This window comes from Herpailurus yagouaroundi, unplaced genomic scaffold, assembly GCF_014898765.1.
Source record: "Herpailurus yagouaroundi ecotype Mexico unplaced genomic scaffold, PumYag 217, whole genome shotgun sequence".
Lineage (NCBI taxonomy): Eukaryota > Metazoa > Chordata > Mammalia > Carnivora > Felidae > Herpailurus > Herpailurus yagouaroundi.
In genome coordinates, this window is record NW_024412448.1 from 3420696 (window position 1) to 3438315 (window position 17620).

Consider the following 17620-nt stretch of genomic DNA (forward strand, 5'->3'; position numbering starts at 1 on the left):
AACCCCCCCCCCCCCCCCCCCCCCCCGGCTTCGCGGGTCTGGCGACGCCTCCGGTTGCCTCTCCGCGGGCCCCCTCCCAGCCCGTGTCCTTGCCCGTGTGTCTTTCCCAGCAGGGCGCGCGGGAACATGGGCTCCCGGGGACTGAGACTCGGGCTGGCGAGCTGCCTGCTGCTGGCCTTCGCCTGTGGCCCGGTGCTGGGCCGTGCGCCGCGCGGCCCACAGGAGCTGCAGGAACAGGAGGGGACCGAGGAGCCGCCGCTGGACCACGCGGAGAGGTGAGACACCGGGGCGGTGTGCACGCGGGCGCTCGGGCTTGGCGGGTTGAGCCTGGGGTCCGGAGCACCGCAGGGGGCTCGTTCGGGGCCGGACGCGAGGGAGCAACAGCCAAGGCCAAGGGACGGTCCTCGCGGGGGCCGATCCTTGAGGACAGACCAGCCATCTCCCCTTTCAGCGAGCTTTACCTGAAACCGAACACTGTACCCCTCCTCCTTCTAACCCCAAAGGGATTGGGTCTGTTCGGTTTTGCAGCCACATCCTTAAATAAAGAGTTCACCGAAGGGGCGCCTGGGTGGCTCAGCGCGTTAAGTGTCTGGCCCTTGACTTCAGCTCAGGTCGTGATCTCACAGTTCGTGGGTTCAAGCCCCACATCGGGCTCTGCGCCGACAGCGCGGAGCCTGTTTGAGATTCTGTCTCCCCCTCTCTCTGACCCTTCCCTGCGTGCTCTATCTCTCAAAAATAAATAAACATTAAAAAAAAAAAAAGAGTACATCAAGCCCCCCACCCCAGCCCTCGGGTTGTCTTTCCATTCTGGCCTTGTCCTTTGAGAGTATCTTCCAGGGCTCTGAGAAGCGCCGCTGGGAATATTTTGTAGGGACACACCAAATGCCTAGGGTGTTACTCACGAAACTGTCGTTCCTCGCATGTGAGGTTCCAGCCCGATGCTTTGACTTTCTGCATTAGTTTCAGCTTCGGGCCGACCTGATGCCCCAGGCTTTAGGTGTGCTTTACAGGACGATGGAATTGCATGCGATGCGGCACACGGTGACATCTGTCACCTCCTGCTCCTTTTCCTCGTCCTCCACTTCCCCCTCCTCCCCCTCTTCCTCCTCTCGTTTTTCGCTCAACGAACATTGAGCATCTAATATTGGTCTGGCCATCCGCTAGGGACAGGGGGACCTGCACAGATGACAGTCCCTGGCCTCCGGGAACCCTGAGGCTATGGGGGAGCAGAGTGGTGAACAGTGAGGTAGGACAGGTATGCCCGCAATGCTGGGGGTGGCGGTGGGAGGGGGGCCCGAGCAGAGGAGTGACCTCATCTTGAAGGACACCCGGGGGACATCCGGGTGCGGAAGGAGGGTGTGTGGGAAGTTGCGGCCGGGCCGGGTGGTTTTGGGGTAGTGGAGGGTAGGAATGGGAAGGGAACTCCTGAACTTAATCCTACAGGGAGTCATGGACGATTATCACGGAGAAGGTGGGGATGTCTAGGGATGTCATGGAGAGGTTTCAGGGTCCTGGGGTTCCAGAAAGAAGGCTGGAGAAGGCAGAGAAGATGGATGGGAGGTGTGGGGGGAGGCAGATTCCAGGAGGGCGGTCAGAGTGGTGACGGTCCCCCAGAGATGGGGAGGCCTGAGGACCCAGCTTCTGCAGGTGCCTTGGTGGGGGGTGCTGACTGCTCAGGACCCCGTGGTCCTCAGAATGTGGTGGCGAGGCCAGAGACATCTCCCAAATGAGCCTGAAGCTCCATTCTGGGTGGCCGATGACGGTAACGTGAGGAAGGCTTGGAGGGAGAAGGTTCCGGGGGCGCAGTGACGGGCCGACACTTTGGGACACATCACCTCTGCGGGGTTTGCGGGGTCTAGATGGAGACTTCCGGCAAGAGGCGGGGGTCCACCTGGGAGTCCCCACCTGGCACTTGTGGGGTCTGAATTTAGGGTGTGCAGATCCGTTTCCTGGATTATCTGGGGTTTAAAAGCAGGAGCGGAGGCAGAGAAGGAACCGGCCTTTTGAGATGGAGTGACTACCTCTGAGATGGTACCTTCAGCTCCAGAGCCTGGGAGCAAACAGGGAAGACAGAAAGAGCACCGCGCAGCGCAGGGCGAGGCCGCGAGGTGGCAGCACGGAGCTGTCCCCGGCCACCCCGCCCCGGCAGCCCCTGTAGCGTGGGTAGCAAATGTTAGAGTGGAGTCTCCAGCTCAAAGCTCAAAGGAACCGTAAAGATCTGGCCGAGCCCTTTCATTTACAAATGAGTCAGCTTCAGGTAGTATCTTCTAGAACCACAGTTGACGGAGGGGGTTCACAGCACTGTCACACAACCTCTGAACCCCCTCCCGGAGGGGCAGAGCTCTCCAAGCAGCCCGGGCTCGACTCCCACGGCCCGCAAATTACTGCTGTGTTTGTTACCGCTGTTGGTGAGGATTGCTGTGACCAGAAGGCGGGGGGTGGGGCTCTTCCAGAAATTTCATTCAGGGGTCCCAGACTTCGCCAAGAGCCAACGCTGCCTCTGTCGCGGGAAAGCGAGTGCACGCCCTGGCACGCCCAGGAGAGAGGGGAGGCAAGCAGGTTAGACCAGACCCCCTGGCAGCAGGAGAGAGAAGAGGTCCCAGCTCAGAGAGCTCTTGGCTTCCACGGTGACGTCTTTATTCCCTTAGGGATGAAAAGAACCATGAAAAATACAGCCCCAGGCAGGGGGAGGACGAGCCCGCTTCCCGATGCTTCCGCTGCTGTGACCCCGGCACGCCCGTGTACCAGGCCATCCCGGTGCCGCAGATCAACATCACCATCCTGAAAGGTCAGGCTGCTGCCAAGCCACCGAGGGGACCTTCTCCCGGGTGGGGGTGGGGAGTGCTCTGTTCTGCGGGGGGCGGGGGGGAGGGGGAGAGGATGTAGTCTTTTTTTTTTTTTTTTTTTTAATTTTTTTTCAACGTTTTTTTATTTATTTTTGGGACAGAGAGAGACAGAGCATGAACGGGGGAGGGGCAGAGAGAGAGGGAGACACAGCATCGGAAACAGGCTCCAGGCTCCGAGCCATCAGCCCAGAGCCCGACGCGGGGCTCGAACTCACGGACCGCGAGATCGTGACCCGGCTGAAGTCGGACGCTTCACCGACTGCGCCACCCAGGCGCCCCCTTTTTTTTTTTTTTTTTTTTAATTGAGTTTATTTATTTTGAGAGACAGAGCAGAGGAGGGGCAGAGAGAAAATCCCAGGCAGGCTCTGTGCTGTCAGCGTGGAGCCCGATGCGGGGCTTGAACTCACATGAACCTGTGAGATCATGACCTAAGCCACCCAGGCACCCCAGGAAGATGGTGGTCTTTAGGGTGGATGAGGCGGGCCGCCCCTCAGGGCACAGAGCAGAGGCAGGCTGACCTCTAGAGGTGGAGGAGGAGGAAATTCCATCCGAGGCTCTGTCCCCTTTCCAAGAGGGCAGATTGGAAGGAAGCGGCCCCGCAGGACCAGGGTCTCGCCCCGCCCGCCCCCGGCTGCATCCGAGCCTCTGTGTCCTCTGTTCTGGGGCTCGGCACCCCACCCCCCGCCCCCAGCCCGCTTTCTGAAATGCCAGCGGCCGCCGCGGCCCGGATAACCTCGCGCAGCCCTGCAAAAATCTGACCGGGAAGCTCCCGGGCGAGCCCGACATCTGCAGTTCATTTGCTGCGAGTCGGCCGTGGGCCCGGCCGCAGCGCCTGCCGCTTTTGGACAAACCCACATGTTCCCTTTGCTTGGCCAGCACTTTCCGGAGGGGGAAAAAAATGAAGGCTTCTGGATGAAAATAGAACCACCGTGGCGGCTGGGCCAGCTTTGCTCGACGCCGCGTGCTCTCTCGTCCCTTTTAGGTGAGAAGGGTGACCGAGGAGACCGAGGCTTGCAGGGGAAATACGGCAAAACAGGCTCCGCGGGCGCCAGGGGCCACACGGGCCCCAAAGGGCAGAAAGGGTCCATGGGGGCTCCCGGGGACCGCTGCAAGAACCATTACGCCGCCTTCTCGGTGGGCCGGAAGAAGCCCCTCCACAGCAACGACTACTACCAGACGGTGATCTTCGACACGGAGTTCGTGAATCTCTACGGCCACTTCAACATGTTCACCGGCAAGTTCTACTGCTACGTGCCGGGCATCTACTTCTTCAGCCTCAACGTGCACACCTGGAACCAGAAGGAGACGTACCTGCACATCATGAAGAACGGGGAGGAGGTGGTGATCCTGTTTGCCCAGGTGAGCGACCGCAGCATCATGCAGAGTCAGAGCCTGATGCTGGAGCTGCGGGACCAGGACGAGGTGTGGGTGCGTCTCTTCAAGGGCGAGCGGGAGAACGCCATCTTCAGCGACGAGTTTGACACGTACATCACCTTCAGCGGCTACCTGGTCAAGCACGCCCTGGAGCCCTAGCCCCGCCGGCCCCGCGTCCCCCCCACCCCCGCCTGGGGAGGGGTGGGGGGCACGGGTCTCGCTGCAGCCCCTCCCCCAGGCCTGGCTTCCCCGCCTCACTGCCCAGCTTCGGCCCTCCACACCACGCCCCCCTCGCTGAAGGGGAAGCGGAATCGGCTGGTGGGCACCTGCGAGGGGGAGGGGGCGGCTCCCCTCCAGGCACGTATCCCCAGGCGACCCAGCAGGCGCGCGGCCACGGGGCAGGGTGTCCCAGAGTCATCCCGCTCCCTCCCGTGGCTGGAAGTAATTAAGGAAATTATAAAGTTTGTAAAAGAAGCAACATCGGGCCCGTGTGGGAAGAGGGAGGCGTTGTGATTCTTGCCTTCCCACCGGCCGCACCGGTTCCCCGGGGAGGCAGTTCCAGCTTGAGCTTGCGTGAGCCTCCTGCTAAAGGAGACCCGACGGGGACGCTGCGGGCCACGGGGGAGGGGGGCGGAGGGCGTGGGGCCCTCCTCGGCCATGGCCATTCGTGAGTCTTCTTTGGCAACCGCTGGACTGACCTCCACGTCCTGGGGTCGGCACGGCCTTGCCCCGAGGGTTCGGCTGGTCTGTCTGAGCCACAACAGCGAGGGGGGGGGGGGGTGTGTGGCTGGGGTGGGGGTAGCGAATGTCAGCTCTCAGCAGGGCAGCCAAGCCCCGGGCCTCGGCCTCTGGGCTGAGACGAACAGCCTGCTTGTTGGAACCCGCAGACTCCTGACAACAGCCGGGGACCTCGGGAGTCCCTGGGTCTGCTCAGCACAACCAGGGCAGAGCCATCCATCTGGTGTGGTTCTGCCCCCACGGCCCCAGGCTGCCCCGGAGCCCTGGGCAGGGCCTTCACGCCCGCCACCCTGGCGCTGGCTTTCCGCTCCTCCTCTCAGACGGGTCGGCCATGGAAGGCACTGGAGCCATACTTTTGTAACAGCTGTCGTGGTTATATAATATTTGCTATACAAGCTCCCTGCACACCATCTCCAGTCCTGTTTCCCTGAGGGCTCAGCGCTCTCTCCCAGGCCTCTTTGACCAGTAGCCTAGGACACCGCGGGAGGGCCTTCCTCTGGGCCCCGGAGCAGGGAAGAGCCGGAAAGAGCCGGAAGGGGCTGGAAGGCTCTGCCTGCCTCGGGGCCCCCGCGGGGCACCGTCCCTCTGACCAGGAGAGAAGCACGTCTGAAGCACTGGAGTCAGAACCCTCTCTGGGAGGTGGGGTGTAGAAACACCCGAAGCGGCTGCTGCCTAGATTTGGTGCTCTGGCCCGTGGCTGACTTTGGCCCGGTGGCCCTTCCCTGCCTCTCTCCGTTAACGCCCAGGGCCAAGGTCCCTCTCCTACCTGCTCGGGCCCCTAAGCCCCTACCGGGAACCTTCCTTCCCTCGGGGAAGGGTCGGTTCTTCCCTGGTGACCCTTGGCCTTGACCCATCCCTCCGCCCTCCCGGGGGCCGGGCCACCGGGTCTGGGCCCCGTGCCTCCTTCCCTCTGAAGGACTTCTGCTGGTCAGACTTTCAAAACGGTGTTTTTATGGGCGTGCTGGTGAGTGGAGCGTCCACCTGCTGCTTTGTGCTGTCCCGGTGCTCTTTCGGAAAACATTAAACTTGGAACCATGCGTTTGAGCATCATGGCCTCTCCAGTTTGGTCCTTGAGCCACATCCTGCCCCTTTCTCTCCCCCTCCCCGCACCCCACCGGCCGCCCCCGGGGGAACCCGGGGGCCCGCGGCGGCTCGGCACTGGGAACCTAGGTACCGGCGGGCACGGGCCGGCCCCCCCGAACTGCCTTTCCTCCGGGCGGGCGTGTTTCCCAGGCTCAGCGGGGCATGGCCCGTTGGGCGCCCTGTGCCCGAGGGGTCTGTGAGGGGCGGGCGGGAGGCAGGCCTCGGGCAACTGTGCTGCTGTCCCGGGTTGCCGTGACAACCCGCCACAAGCCCGATGGCTTACAACAACACACATTTCTGTCGCCCCGGCTCGAGAGTCCAAAGGTTCTGCAGGAAGGTGTTGACGGGGTCGCTCTTCCTCCCACGCCCGTAAGGGAGGACCCTTCAGCTTCTGGTGGTCCCCGGCATTCCGTGGTGTGTGGCTGTGTCACCCCGGTCTCTGCCCGTCTCTGTCTTCTTTCTTGGGCCTCTCGGACCTCCCTCTCCTTTCCCTCATTAAGATACCAGTCACCGGATTTAGGGCCCACCCTACACCCAGGATGATCTCCTCTCAAGATCCTTAACTTAATGACCTCTTCACATTCACGGGAATCAGGGGTTAGGACTTGGACGTACCTCTTGGGGGGGGGGGGACATGATTTAACCCAATACAATGACCTGCTGGCTTGAATACACCCACCAACAGCCTCCCTTATGCTCGAGCACTGAAGAGTGGACGCTTCTTCTCTCCGTCGCTTGCCAACTGGGTTAGCGGCCAGAGCCCTTATCCGACGGCGGCCAGCAGGCAGTGCCGGAGCTGCCTTTGCTCCCTCTGGTGCCAGCAGGGCTGGTGTCCTTCCTCTGCCTGGTCCCGGGATCAGCCCCTGCTCGGCTGTGGGCAGGCCCCCACCTCCACCCAGCCGAGGCCATCCATATAGAAGGATGTGCCGTCTACGCAGCGGGGAGGCTATCTCCTGAAGACGCACGGAGAGAACGGGCCAGCTCCCTCCAGGTGCCCACCGCCTGCCCTGTCTCCAGGGACACGGAGCGCGGAACACCTGCTCTACCGCCCGCCAAGCCAACGCGGGGGATGAGGTGGCGTTTGCTCCAGAGCCCGCGCAATGCTCTCTCTCTCTCTGAGCTCTCCCCACACCCAGTCCTTGCTGGCCCTGTCCTTCTATTGTTCTGTTCCCTTCCTGTTTGCACTTCTGACTCTCCAAATATTTACCCTGCCTGCTTTGTGGCTGCCCATGTGCTAGGTGCTGGGACGCCATGACGAATAAGATAGGGTACTTGCCTTCCGGAGGACTTTTCTGGGGTGTTAACTGTGGTGTGATACAGATGTAGCCTCCTCAGCAGTGGATGCTTGGCACCTAGTTATCTGCCCCATATGACTCCCTCCCCAAGCAACTTACCTTGCATGGGCTCCTTGCCCTGTGCCCTGACCTCAGCTAGTAAGGACTTGGCTAACCGTTCCTGGAAAAGACCTGATAAACTCAGTCGCAAAACAAATATTAGTGTTTTAGCAAAAGGACTTAGAAACAGCTGATGACTCCGCCAAAGGGGAGAACTGTTTATGCTACAACTTTCAGGAGCTGCTGTAGCCAGGGGTGGGAGTGGTGAGGCGTACACATCCCATCCCATGGGGTTATTGTGCGTGTGTGTGTGTGCGCGCGCGTTTGCACTCAGGGACGAGTTTCTGTGGTGTTCGCTATGGGAACACAATGGTATGATGGCAAACTGTTCTTTTGGGGGCCACAGTAACTGGAATAAAATGAGCCCTTCTTGCCCAGATCATGAAAAGAAAACTCACAAGGTTACAGAAAATAATAAAATAAAACAAGACGCTTCCAGATGCAAAGAAAAGAGCTGGACCCCTACCTCACACCGTATACAAAAATAAACTCGAAGTGAATCAAAGACCTCAATAGAAGAGCTAAAACTACGAAATTCTTAGAAAACAGTATGGCTGTAAATGATCCCAACCTTGTATCAGGCAGTAGTTTCCTAGATGTGATACCAAACCCCAAGCAACACAAGGAAAAATAGATGAATCAGAATATCATCAAGATGTAAAATTCCGGGCTTCAAAGGACATGACTGAGAAAGTGACAGCACGAAATGGGAGAAAATATTTGTAAATCATAGATCTGATAAGGGACTTCTATCTGGAACATATAAAGAACTCTTGCCACTCAGTAATTAAAAGAAAACCAAACTGTGGCACCTACGTGGCTCACTCGGTTGGCCATCTGACTCCGGCTCAGGTCACGGTCTGGCAGTTCGTGACTTCGAGCCCCATACTGGGGCCTCTGCTGTCAGCGCTGAGCCCACTTCGGATCCTCTGTCTCCCCCTCTCTCTGCCCCTCCCCCACTCTCTCTCTCTCTCTTTCTCAAAAATAAATAAACACACAAAAGGAAAGCCAAGTAAAAAATATGCAAAGCGGGGTTCATGGGTGGCTCAGCTGGCTGAGCGTCCAACTTTTGACTCCGGCTCAGGTCATGATCCCAGCGTTGTGGGATCGAGCCCTGCTGAGCATGGGGCCTGCTTCAGATTCTCTCTCTCTCTGTATCTCTCTCTTTTCCTCTATCCCTCTCCCCCACTTGCCTCTCTCTCTCTAAAATAAAAAAAAAAATAGGCAAAGGGTCTCAATAAACATTTCTCAAAGAAGATTTACAAATGACCAGTAAGTACATGAAAAGATGCTCAGTATCACTGGCCCCCAGGGAAATGCACGTCAAAACCACAGTGAGATACAAGTTCACAGCCAACAAGATGGCTGTCATCATAGTGACAAACGTTGGCAAGGACGTAGAGAGGCTGTCACCCCCTTACGCGGCTGGCAGGGGTGTAAAATGGTGCAGCCGCTTTGGCAAACAGTCTTGCGCTTCCTCAGAATATTAAACAGACAGCTACAGGTGACCCAGCAATCCCACGCCTAGGTGTGTACCCAAAAGAAATGAAAATGTTGTAGATAAAGGTCCTCGGCAGCATTACTCAAAACAAAGTAGACACAAACCAAATGCCCATCAGGTGATGAATAAATGGACAGAATGTGGTCTATCCACACAACAGAAGAGTAGTCGGCTGTAAAAAGGAAGCGGGCAGTGGCACCTGCTATATCATAACGACGCTAAGTGAAGGGAGCCAGTCACAAAAGACCACACGTTCTATGATCCCAAGTGTGGGAAATGTCCTGAACTGGCAAATCCGGAGAGATGGAAAATAGGTTTAGAGGTTTGCAGGGGCTGAGGTTTGGGGGAAGGGGGTGACTGCTAACAGGTACAGGGTTCTCTTTTTGGGGTGATGAGAATGTTCCAAAAGGGATGACGGTGGTGGTTACGCAGCTCCGTGAGGACGCTGAAACCGCTGAACTGCGCACTCGCGATGGGCAGATTGTGTGCTGCGTAAATCAGATCTCAGTAGTTATAAGCGCACGCCTGTACACACGCTGGAAGCCTTGCCCTTCTCTGTTCGGGCCCCGGGAAACCCTGGAGCCCTAGGCGGGTAACCTTCAGAGCCAGTCTCACTATTCTGGGCTTGGCCCAGGATGGGGTCAGGGTCCAGGTTCATGAGATGGGATGGGACGGTCAGGGTTTTAGCTCTCCCGAGAGCATTACTTAACAAGAACTTTGGAACCAACTGTTGGATGAGGTCACTCAAACGCGGGAGGCTGACACAGGTGCCAAGGGAAGCATTCCACAAGGAACAGCTAATTGAGGACCGTGGCTTTCTCTCCGATGTCCCCTCGCAGCTGGAGCAGGGCTTGGAGAGGCGAAGCGACCTCAGACGCCCTCCATCAGCTGGCCCTGCTAGCCGGCTCCTCCTGGGGCGGAATGGAGCGGGGCCCACTGCTCTTTACGCGGATGGTCAGGCGAGGACAAGAAATTTCCACTTTAGAGATTGCCCCAAGTAGGAGGAGAAGTTTGCACACTTCGAGATAACTCGGAAACCTCCATGCCTAGAGATAAGAAAAAGTGCCAACCGCTCAACCGAGATAGCCATCAAGTGAGCTGTCCATTCAGTTTGAGACTGTCCTTACTAAGACATCCGGCAGGTGAGTACAGCAGGCTTTCCGCGTGGGGAGGAAGAAACCCATTAGCGTTATCACAATCAGAGATGGAAACAGCCCTTCTCGCCGCATTTGAGGAGATAAAGACCGAGAGTTGTGGCGGAGAACTTGCAACTCGCGATAACTAACTTGCAACTCGCGATAACTAACTTGCAACTCGCGATAACTAACTTGCAACTCGCAATAACTAACGAACACGAACGAATCAACCGGAAACTCCAGAAGTGGGGGGGGAAAAAAACCAGGTGCCACCATGAAGAGCCCCGTGGCCGAGGGCACCAGCATGTTGTATGCCGAAGAGAAAAATCGGCAGCTTAGAAGATAAATCAGAAGAAGATATTCAGAAAGAAGCATGGAGAGATGAGGGCATGGGGCTACAGAATGGGGAACATGTCTGTACAGGGAGGACAGGGAACTGGAGTTCCAGAAGGAGACCCCAACGTATGTGCAGCTGGAGTCCCAGAAGGAGAAACGAAAGAACACAAGAGAAACGATATTGAGAAGACAACGGCTGAGCACGTCACCTGATCGAGGAAAGCCGCTAAGGCACAGATTCCAGAAGCACAGCGAATCCCCAGCGGGATGAATGAAAACAAGGGCGCGCCCCGCACGGACAGGGTGGGGAAACCATTGCAAACCAAAGGCAAAGAGGAAATCTTAACACGAAGGGGGGAATTGTTGTCTTTCCAAGGAGCAGTAATGAACCTGACAATGTCCTCTCAACAGAAGGAAAGGAAGCCGATGGTACATTTAAAAGGCTGAAAGACGATAGCTTTTTGATCTAAAGTTCTATTCCCCAGGATGATGTAACAAAATGAAGACGGTTTCAAGCAAACAAAACGTGGGAACAATTACCCCTGGCAAACCCACATGAAGTGAAAGTGATCCCAGAGGGAAGGTCAGGAATGCAGACACGAATGAGCTAACAAAAATGGTAAACTGGGTGGTAATTCTAAACAGATATTGCCTGTATATATTAAAAAAATAAAGTCTCGGAAAACAATTTGGAAGCCCCTCAACATGTTGAACGGAGTTTTCTATATGATAGCAGAGGCCAGAGGTCCCCTCTGTGCTCTTCCCAAGTTCCTAAAACCCACGGAATCTGTGAGTGTGATAAGATGGTTGTTGAACTAATTTAGGTAGCTCGATCATGCGCAAATAATGGATCTAGGGGCATATAGAGTTTTAGGTGTTCTGCCATCCATACGTTGGCTTGGAAATAAGTAAAAGTAACATAATATTTGACTTGGATAAATGAAGGATGTGTGCGGTAATCTCTTGAGTAACCAGTAAATCGTAGTAAAAGGGGTGTAACATCCAAGCTAATGGAAGGGGATGGAATTTTATTTTTTAAACATTTTTTTTAACGTTTATTTATTTTTGAGACAGAGAGAAACAGAGCATGAACGGGGGAGGGTCAGAGAGAGAGACACAGAATCTGAAACAGGCTCCAGGCTCTGAGCTGTCAGCACAGAGCCCGACGCGGGGCTCGAACTCACGGACCGCGAGATCATGACCTGAGCCGAAGTCGGACGCCCAACCGACGGAGCCACCCAGGCGCCCCGGGGATGGAATTTTAAAAAGCACTCAGTTGGGGTGCCTGGGTGGCTCAGTTGGTTAAGCACCCGACTCTCGATCTCAGCTCAGGTCATGATCTCACAGTTTGTGAGATCGAGCCCCTCGTCGAGCTCCGTGCTCACAGCTTGAGATTCTCTCTCTCCCTCTCTCTCTCTCTCTCTCTCTCTCTCTCCCTTCCCCGGCTCATGCTCTCTCTCTCAAAATAAATAAACATTATATATATATAAAAGAACTATAATGTCAGACGTTAAAGCATAAAGCTTACTAGAAATCAGGCATCTCAAGATCACCACTCAGTCAATTCACCAGGACGAGAGAAGGTAAATTTAAAGTCTATACGTACCTAATAACATAGCCTCAAAAATACGTCAAGGCACAGGAACAGGAAAGCCAAATCCCGAATCATAGTGGGAAATGTTAACACACCCCTCTCAGCAACTGATAGAATAATCATATTCTTTAAAAAAATCAATAAATAGAGGATTGGAGAAATAGAATTAGAAAATCCAACTTAACGGTCATTTATAGAACACCAACTGCAAAATACAGTCTTTTCAGGCGAACGCATGGCCTGTTTTTAAAAACATCTTAGCCATAAAGTGAGTTTTACTTTCAAAGGACTGAATCATACACGGTATTTTCTCTGTGTGTATTCAGTGTATACCCAAGTATATAATTCAATTATGCCAAAAATCAATAACAAAAAGCAAATTATATGTTTGGGAGTTAGGAAATAGCCTTCCAAATAACCGATGGATTAAAAAAAACGAGTGAATCGTAACAAAATGAGAAAATATTTTGAAATTAATTAAAATGGAAATCACCCCCACTATGTATCAAAACCCGTGGGATATACTAAAGCGAGGCTTAACGTCCAGCTTTTACTGAAGTATCAATACAGGAAGAAAGGCTGAAAATCAATGAGATGAGCATCCCTTTAAGGACTTAGGGAAAGAGGGGCAAATTAACCCAAAGAAAGTAAGAAAAGAAACAACAAAGACACAAGGAAGAAAATAATGAAGTAGGAAAAGAAACAAACATCACCCCGGATGCTATAGACACGGAAAACAGTCCGTGAGTATTAGGAATAACTTCATGGTGATGCGTCTGAAATACGGGATGGGATGAGATGAGCACTTTTCTGTTTCCAAAAACACAATTCCCAGGGGTGATGCAGGAGGACGGGAAGATCTGAACAGCCTTAGAAGAATCGAATAGAATCTGTAATTAAAAAGCTTTTTTTTACAAAAAAAAATTTTTTTAATGTTTATTTATTTTTGAGAGAGAGACAGAGACAGAGACAGAGCATGAACGGGGGAGGGGCAGAGAGAGAGGGAGACATAGAAATCAAAGTGTTTTTTTTTTTAATTTTTTTTTTAACGTTTATTTACTTTTGAGACAGAGAGAGACAGAGCATGAACGGGGGAGGGTCAGAGAGAGGGAGACACAGAATCTGAAGCAGGCTCCAGGCTCTGAGCTGTCAGCACAGAGCCCAACACGGGGCTCGAACTCACAGACCTCGAGATCATGACCTGAGCCGAAGTCGGATGCTCAGCCGACTGAGCCACCCAGGCGCCCCTGTAACTAAAAAGCTTTTAACAGGGGCGTGTGAGTGGCTCAGTCACTTGAGCCTCCGACTCTTGATTTCTGCTCAGGTCATGATCTCACGGTTCGTGGGACTGACCACCGCATCAGGTTCTGTGCTGACAATGCGGGGCCTGCTTGGGATTCTCTCTCCCTCTCTCTGCCCCTGCCCCACTCATGTACTCTGTCTCTCAAAATAAATAAATAAACATTAAAAAAAAAAAAGAATAGGGGCACCTAGGTGGCTCAGTCAGTTAAGCATCTGACTTTGGCTCGGGTCATGATCTCACAGCTTGTGGGTTCAAGCCCCGCGTCGGGCTCTGTGCTGATGGCTCGGAGTCTGGAGCCTGCTTCCCATTCTGTGTCTCCCTCTCTCTCTGCCCCTTCCCTACTCTTTCTCTCTCCAAAATAAGCGAACATTAAAAAAAAAATTAAAAAAAAAAAAGAATAAACCTCTAGACTCAGATTGTTTGATGAGTAAACTTTTACCAAACATTTATGGAGCAGCAGCCTTAACCTTGCACAAACTCTCCCAGAAAAGAGAAAAGGGCACATTCTCCACCTTGTTTACTGAGGTGATCATAATGCTGATGCCAACACCTGGGAGAACACCGCGGGAGAGGGAGAGCGCGGCGGGTGCCACACACGAGCACAGGAGGGAGCATCTTCCACAACGTGCCCGCAAACCGAAGCCAGCGGTAAGAGGGACAGTGACCTGTCCAAGCCCACTGGGTTTATTCGGGAAGGCAGCCTTGCAGAACGTCATCAAGCCAATGTGTTTTACCACATTAACAAAGTAAAGAATGAAAGTCATATCACCACTTCAAGGCTTCTGGAAATCATCTCCGTTTCGGATGGAAAAGTTTCGTAAACGTGGTACAGAAGACAGGTTCCCTTGCTGGACAAAGCAGGTCTGCGGACAGTCCTCTAACAAACACTGTCCCTAGAGGCGAAGGGTGGCAAGCTCTTTCTCGGGCCCTGGGGCCAAAGGCAAGGACTCGGTGATGGGTGATGGCACGTACTCGGCATTGCTTTGGGGGTCTTGGCCGGTGTGGTAAGGAAAGGAAAGGAAATACAAGATGTAAGGATTTATGAAATGAAGGAATAAAATTGCCACTCTTTGCAGCTGGTAAATTACATGGAAAATCCAAGAGAAGCTGCAGACGATGATTAGAATTAGTAGTTGATGGGTGTAGGGTCGATCCACAACGATCACTGTACCAGCAACAAGCTGAAAATGAAATTTATTTATTTTTTTCCAACTTTTTTTTTTTTTAATTTACTTTTGGGACAGAGAGAAACAGAGCATGAATGGGGGAGGGGCAGAGAGAGAGGGAGACACAGAATCGGAAACAGGCTCCAGGCTCCAAGCCATCAGCCCAGAGCCTGACGCGGGGCTCAACCTCACGGACCGCGAGATCGTGGTCTGGCCGAAGTCGGACGCTTAACCGACTGCGCCACCCAGGCGCCCCTGAAAATGAAATTTAAAAACAAATGCTGGAGGGGGTACCTGGCTGGCTCAGTCGGGGAAGCGTGTGACTCTTGACCTTGGGTTCGTGAGTTCGAGCCCCATTTATAAATAATTTATTTTACTTTATTTATTTTTTAAATGTTTATTTTTGAGAGAGAGAGAGAGAGAGAGCGAGTGCGCGAGCATGAGTGAAGGAAGTACAACAGAGAGAGGGAGACAGAGGGTCTGAAGCGGGCTCTGTGCTGACAGCAGAGAGCCCAACGCGGGGCTCGAACTCATGAAGCGCGAGATCATGACCTGAGGTGAGGTTGGACACTTAACTGGCTGGACCACCCAGGCGCCCCAATAAATAAGTATTGTAAAAAAGTAAATAAGGGCGCCCGGGTGGCTTTGTCGGGTGAGCGTCTGACTCTTGATTTCCGCTCAGGTCACGATCTCACAGTTTGTGAGATCGAGCCCCGCGTTAGGTTCTATGCTGCCAGTGTTGAGCCTGCTTGGGATTCTCTCTTCCTCTTCCTCTGCCCCTCCCCCTGCTCTCTGAATAAAAATGCTGGATGCATTATCCATCGTAAGATAACAAACCACGTAAAAAACTCAGTATCCTGAAAGACGCACACTTCGTTGTTTCTCATGAGTCTGCAGGTTGGCTGGGCGCTTCTGTGGGCCTCAGGATGGCAGGGTGGCTGTCAGCCTCACGTGAGTGCCAGGCTTCTTTACAGCACGGTGCTCTCAGCACAGGGGCCGAGAGGGCAGGCGCGGAATCTCCAAGACCTCTGGAGACCTAGACCGAGAAGCCCTCCCACAGCTACTTAACCACCGGTCAGCCCAGAGAAGGAGTGGGTAATAGACTCCCTCCTTTGTTGGGAGGAGAGGAAGTGAATTTGCAGCCACCCGTAACCCACCTGTAACCCACCCGTAACCACCTGTAACCCATCCAAAATGCCACTTCCACCTGCCATTTACCTACAGGAGCAAATCTCTCAGTAGGTGTGCAGGATGTCTGTGTGGAGAACTACACACTATTATTCAGACGATATAAAGTCTCAGTCTATGGACAGCCTGTTGCTTCTTGCCCTCTGAGAAGCAAACACCAGGGCAGCCCGGGATGTACACGACACTTACGATCTAGAAGTTCATGGCTCAGGAACAAACACCCAGCTGGAAGAGACGCATAAGGCAGGGTGAGGGACACGGAGCTTCCATGGGCTCCCTGGGGGACGTGCCACCCTCCCAGCACCTCCATGGGCTCGCCAACCGGGAAGCTCTCCCAACCCTGTAGCTCAGGGGTTTTCCAGAGCCTTCGTAACACAAGCACGGTTGATTAAATCATGGGCCCTTGGTGATGAACTCCGTCTCAGTTCCTTTCCCCTCCCAGGAGGCGGTGGGGACGGTCCTGAAAGTTCCCACTCTTTGATCCAGGTTGGTTCCCTGTCAAACCAGCCTCTATGCTTAGAGGCTTTCCAGAAGTCTCCTCACTGGCATAAACTCTGGTGTGGTTGAAAGGGGCTTGTTGGGATTAACAAAAGATACTTTAATGGCTCTTATCATTTAGGGAATATTCCAAGGGTTTAGGAGCTCTGTGCCAGAAATGAAGACCAAATACACACTATTGTAAAATCTCAGCATCGCAGAGCCCCAAACAGACTCAAGCATGTACAGACACTGATTTTCCAGAGAGGAGCTCTGCAGAGCACTGGATGAAGGCGGTCTTTCCAAAGACCACAGAATGACTGGGGATCCACATGATAAAAAATAAAAACGCGTCCTCCTCCCTCACATCGTGAACACTAATGAATGCAGCCCGAGATGCAGAGCTAAAGGTGAACGGCAAAGCAACAGAGCTTCTAGAAAACACTATGATGGTGCATTCCATATGTTCATGCCTTCAGGGTAGGGAAATACATTTTGAAAAGGACACAAAAGTACTAATCATAACAGACCAGACTGATGAAGTCTCCTGTAGCAAAATTAAGGACCATTTTGGACGGGGTAGAGAGGAGCTAACAGAGATTGTGAAGTATTTAGAACTGAATGGAAATGTCAGTGCCACATATCAAAACCTGTGGGCTCCAGTGCAATTTCACTCTCGGAGACACATGGATTCCCTTGCTGCATTCAAAAAAAAAAATTTTTTTAATGTTTATTTATTTTTGAGAGAGAGAGACAGAGCATGAGCAGGGGAGGGGCAGAGAGAGACAGAGAGAGAGGGAGACACAGGCTCTGAATCCGAAACAGGCACTAGGCTCTGAGCTGTCAGCACAGACCCCGATACAGGGCTTGAACCCACAAACCAGGGGACCATGACCTGAGCCAAAGTCGGGCGCTCAGCCGACTGAGCCACCCAGGCGCCCCTCCCTTGCTGTATTTATATAAACACAAGAAGGATTTAAAACTAAGTGAACCAAACTGTCCACGTTTGAAGCCAGAAAAAGAATGACAAAAGAAATCCAAAGAAAATAAGAGGAAATAAAATAAAAGCGGAGATTAGGGAAACAGAAAACAAACAAACAAAAAATAGAACAAACCCAAGCACTTGTGTTTTGCAAAGACTAATAAAATAGTCCTTCAGCAAAAAGCATCAAGGAAAAAAAAAAAAAAGGAACACAAATAAACAACATTGGAATTAAAGAGAGGGCATAACCAAGAGATTAAAAAATAGGATCAGGAAGGACTTAATACCCCGCATTTGAAAAACCTCATGAAAAGGACACTTTTCCAGGAAAACATTTATTAGCAAAATTGGCCCAGGAAGAAAGAAAAATCTGAACAGACCAACAACCAAAAAGGAAAATAAAATGTTAAAGACCTACCTCCAATGGCATCTGGAAGTTATATACCTGCAACACACACACACACACACACACACTGCAACACACACACACACACACACACAC

The 17620-nt window shown here is 53.1% G+C and overlaps 1 protein-coding gene and 1 long non-coding RNA gene across 4 annotated transcripts in view; one reads left to right on the forward strand and one right to left on the reverse strand.

The window, feature by feature from the left end:
- C1QTNF1 (C1q and TNF related 1) overlaps positions 1-6008 on the forward strand; it is a 21364-nt gene extending 15356 nt beyond the window's left edge. For 2 of the 3 annotated variants that reach the window (XM_040456571.1, XM_040456573.1), the window contains 3 exons: positions 111-275; positions 2649-2788; positions 3829-6008. In XM_040456571.1, coding sequence (XP_040312505.1) covers positions 127-275; positions 2649-2788; positions 3829-4379 — 840 coding nt within the window. In that variant the 5' untranslated portion in view covers positions 111-126 and the 3' untranslated portion in view covers positions 4380-6008. The remainder of the gene's footprint in view (positions 1-110; positions 276-2648; positions 2789-3828) is intronic. The other variant, XM_040456572.1, reaches the window with a different exon arrangement.
- A 9234-nt stretch (positions 6009-15242) lies between these two features.
- LOC121018006 (uncharacterized) overlaps positions 15243-17620 on the reverse strand; it is a 5733-nt gene continuing 3355 nt past the window's right edge. Inside the window, exon 4 of the long non-coding RNA XR_005784991.1 lies at positions 15243-15884. This is a non-coding gene — a long non-coding RNA (uncharacterized LOC121018006). The remainder of the gene's footprint in view (positions 15885-17620) is intronic.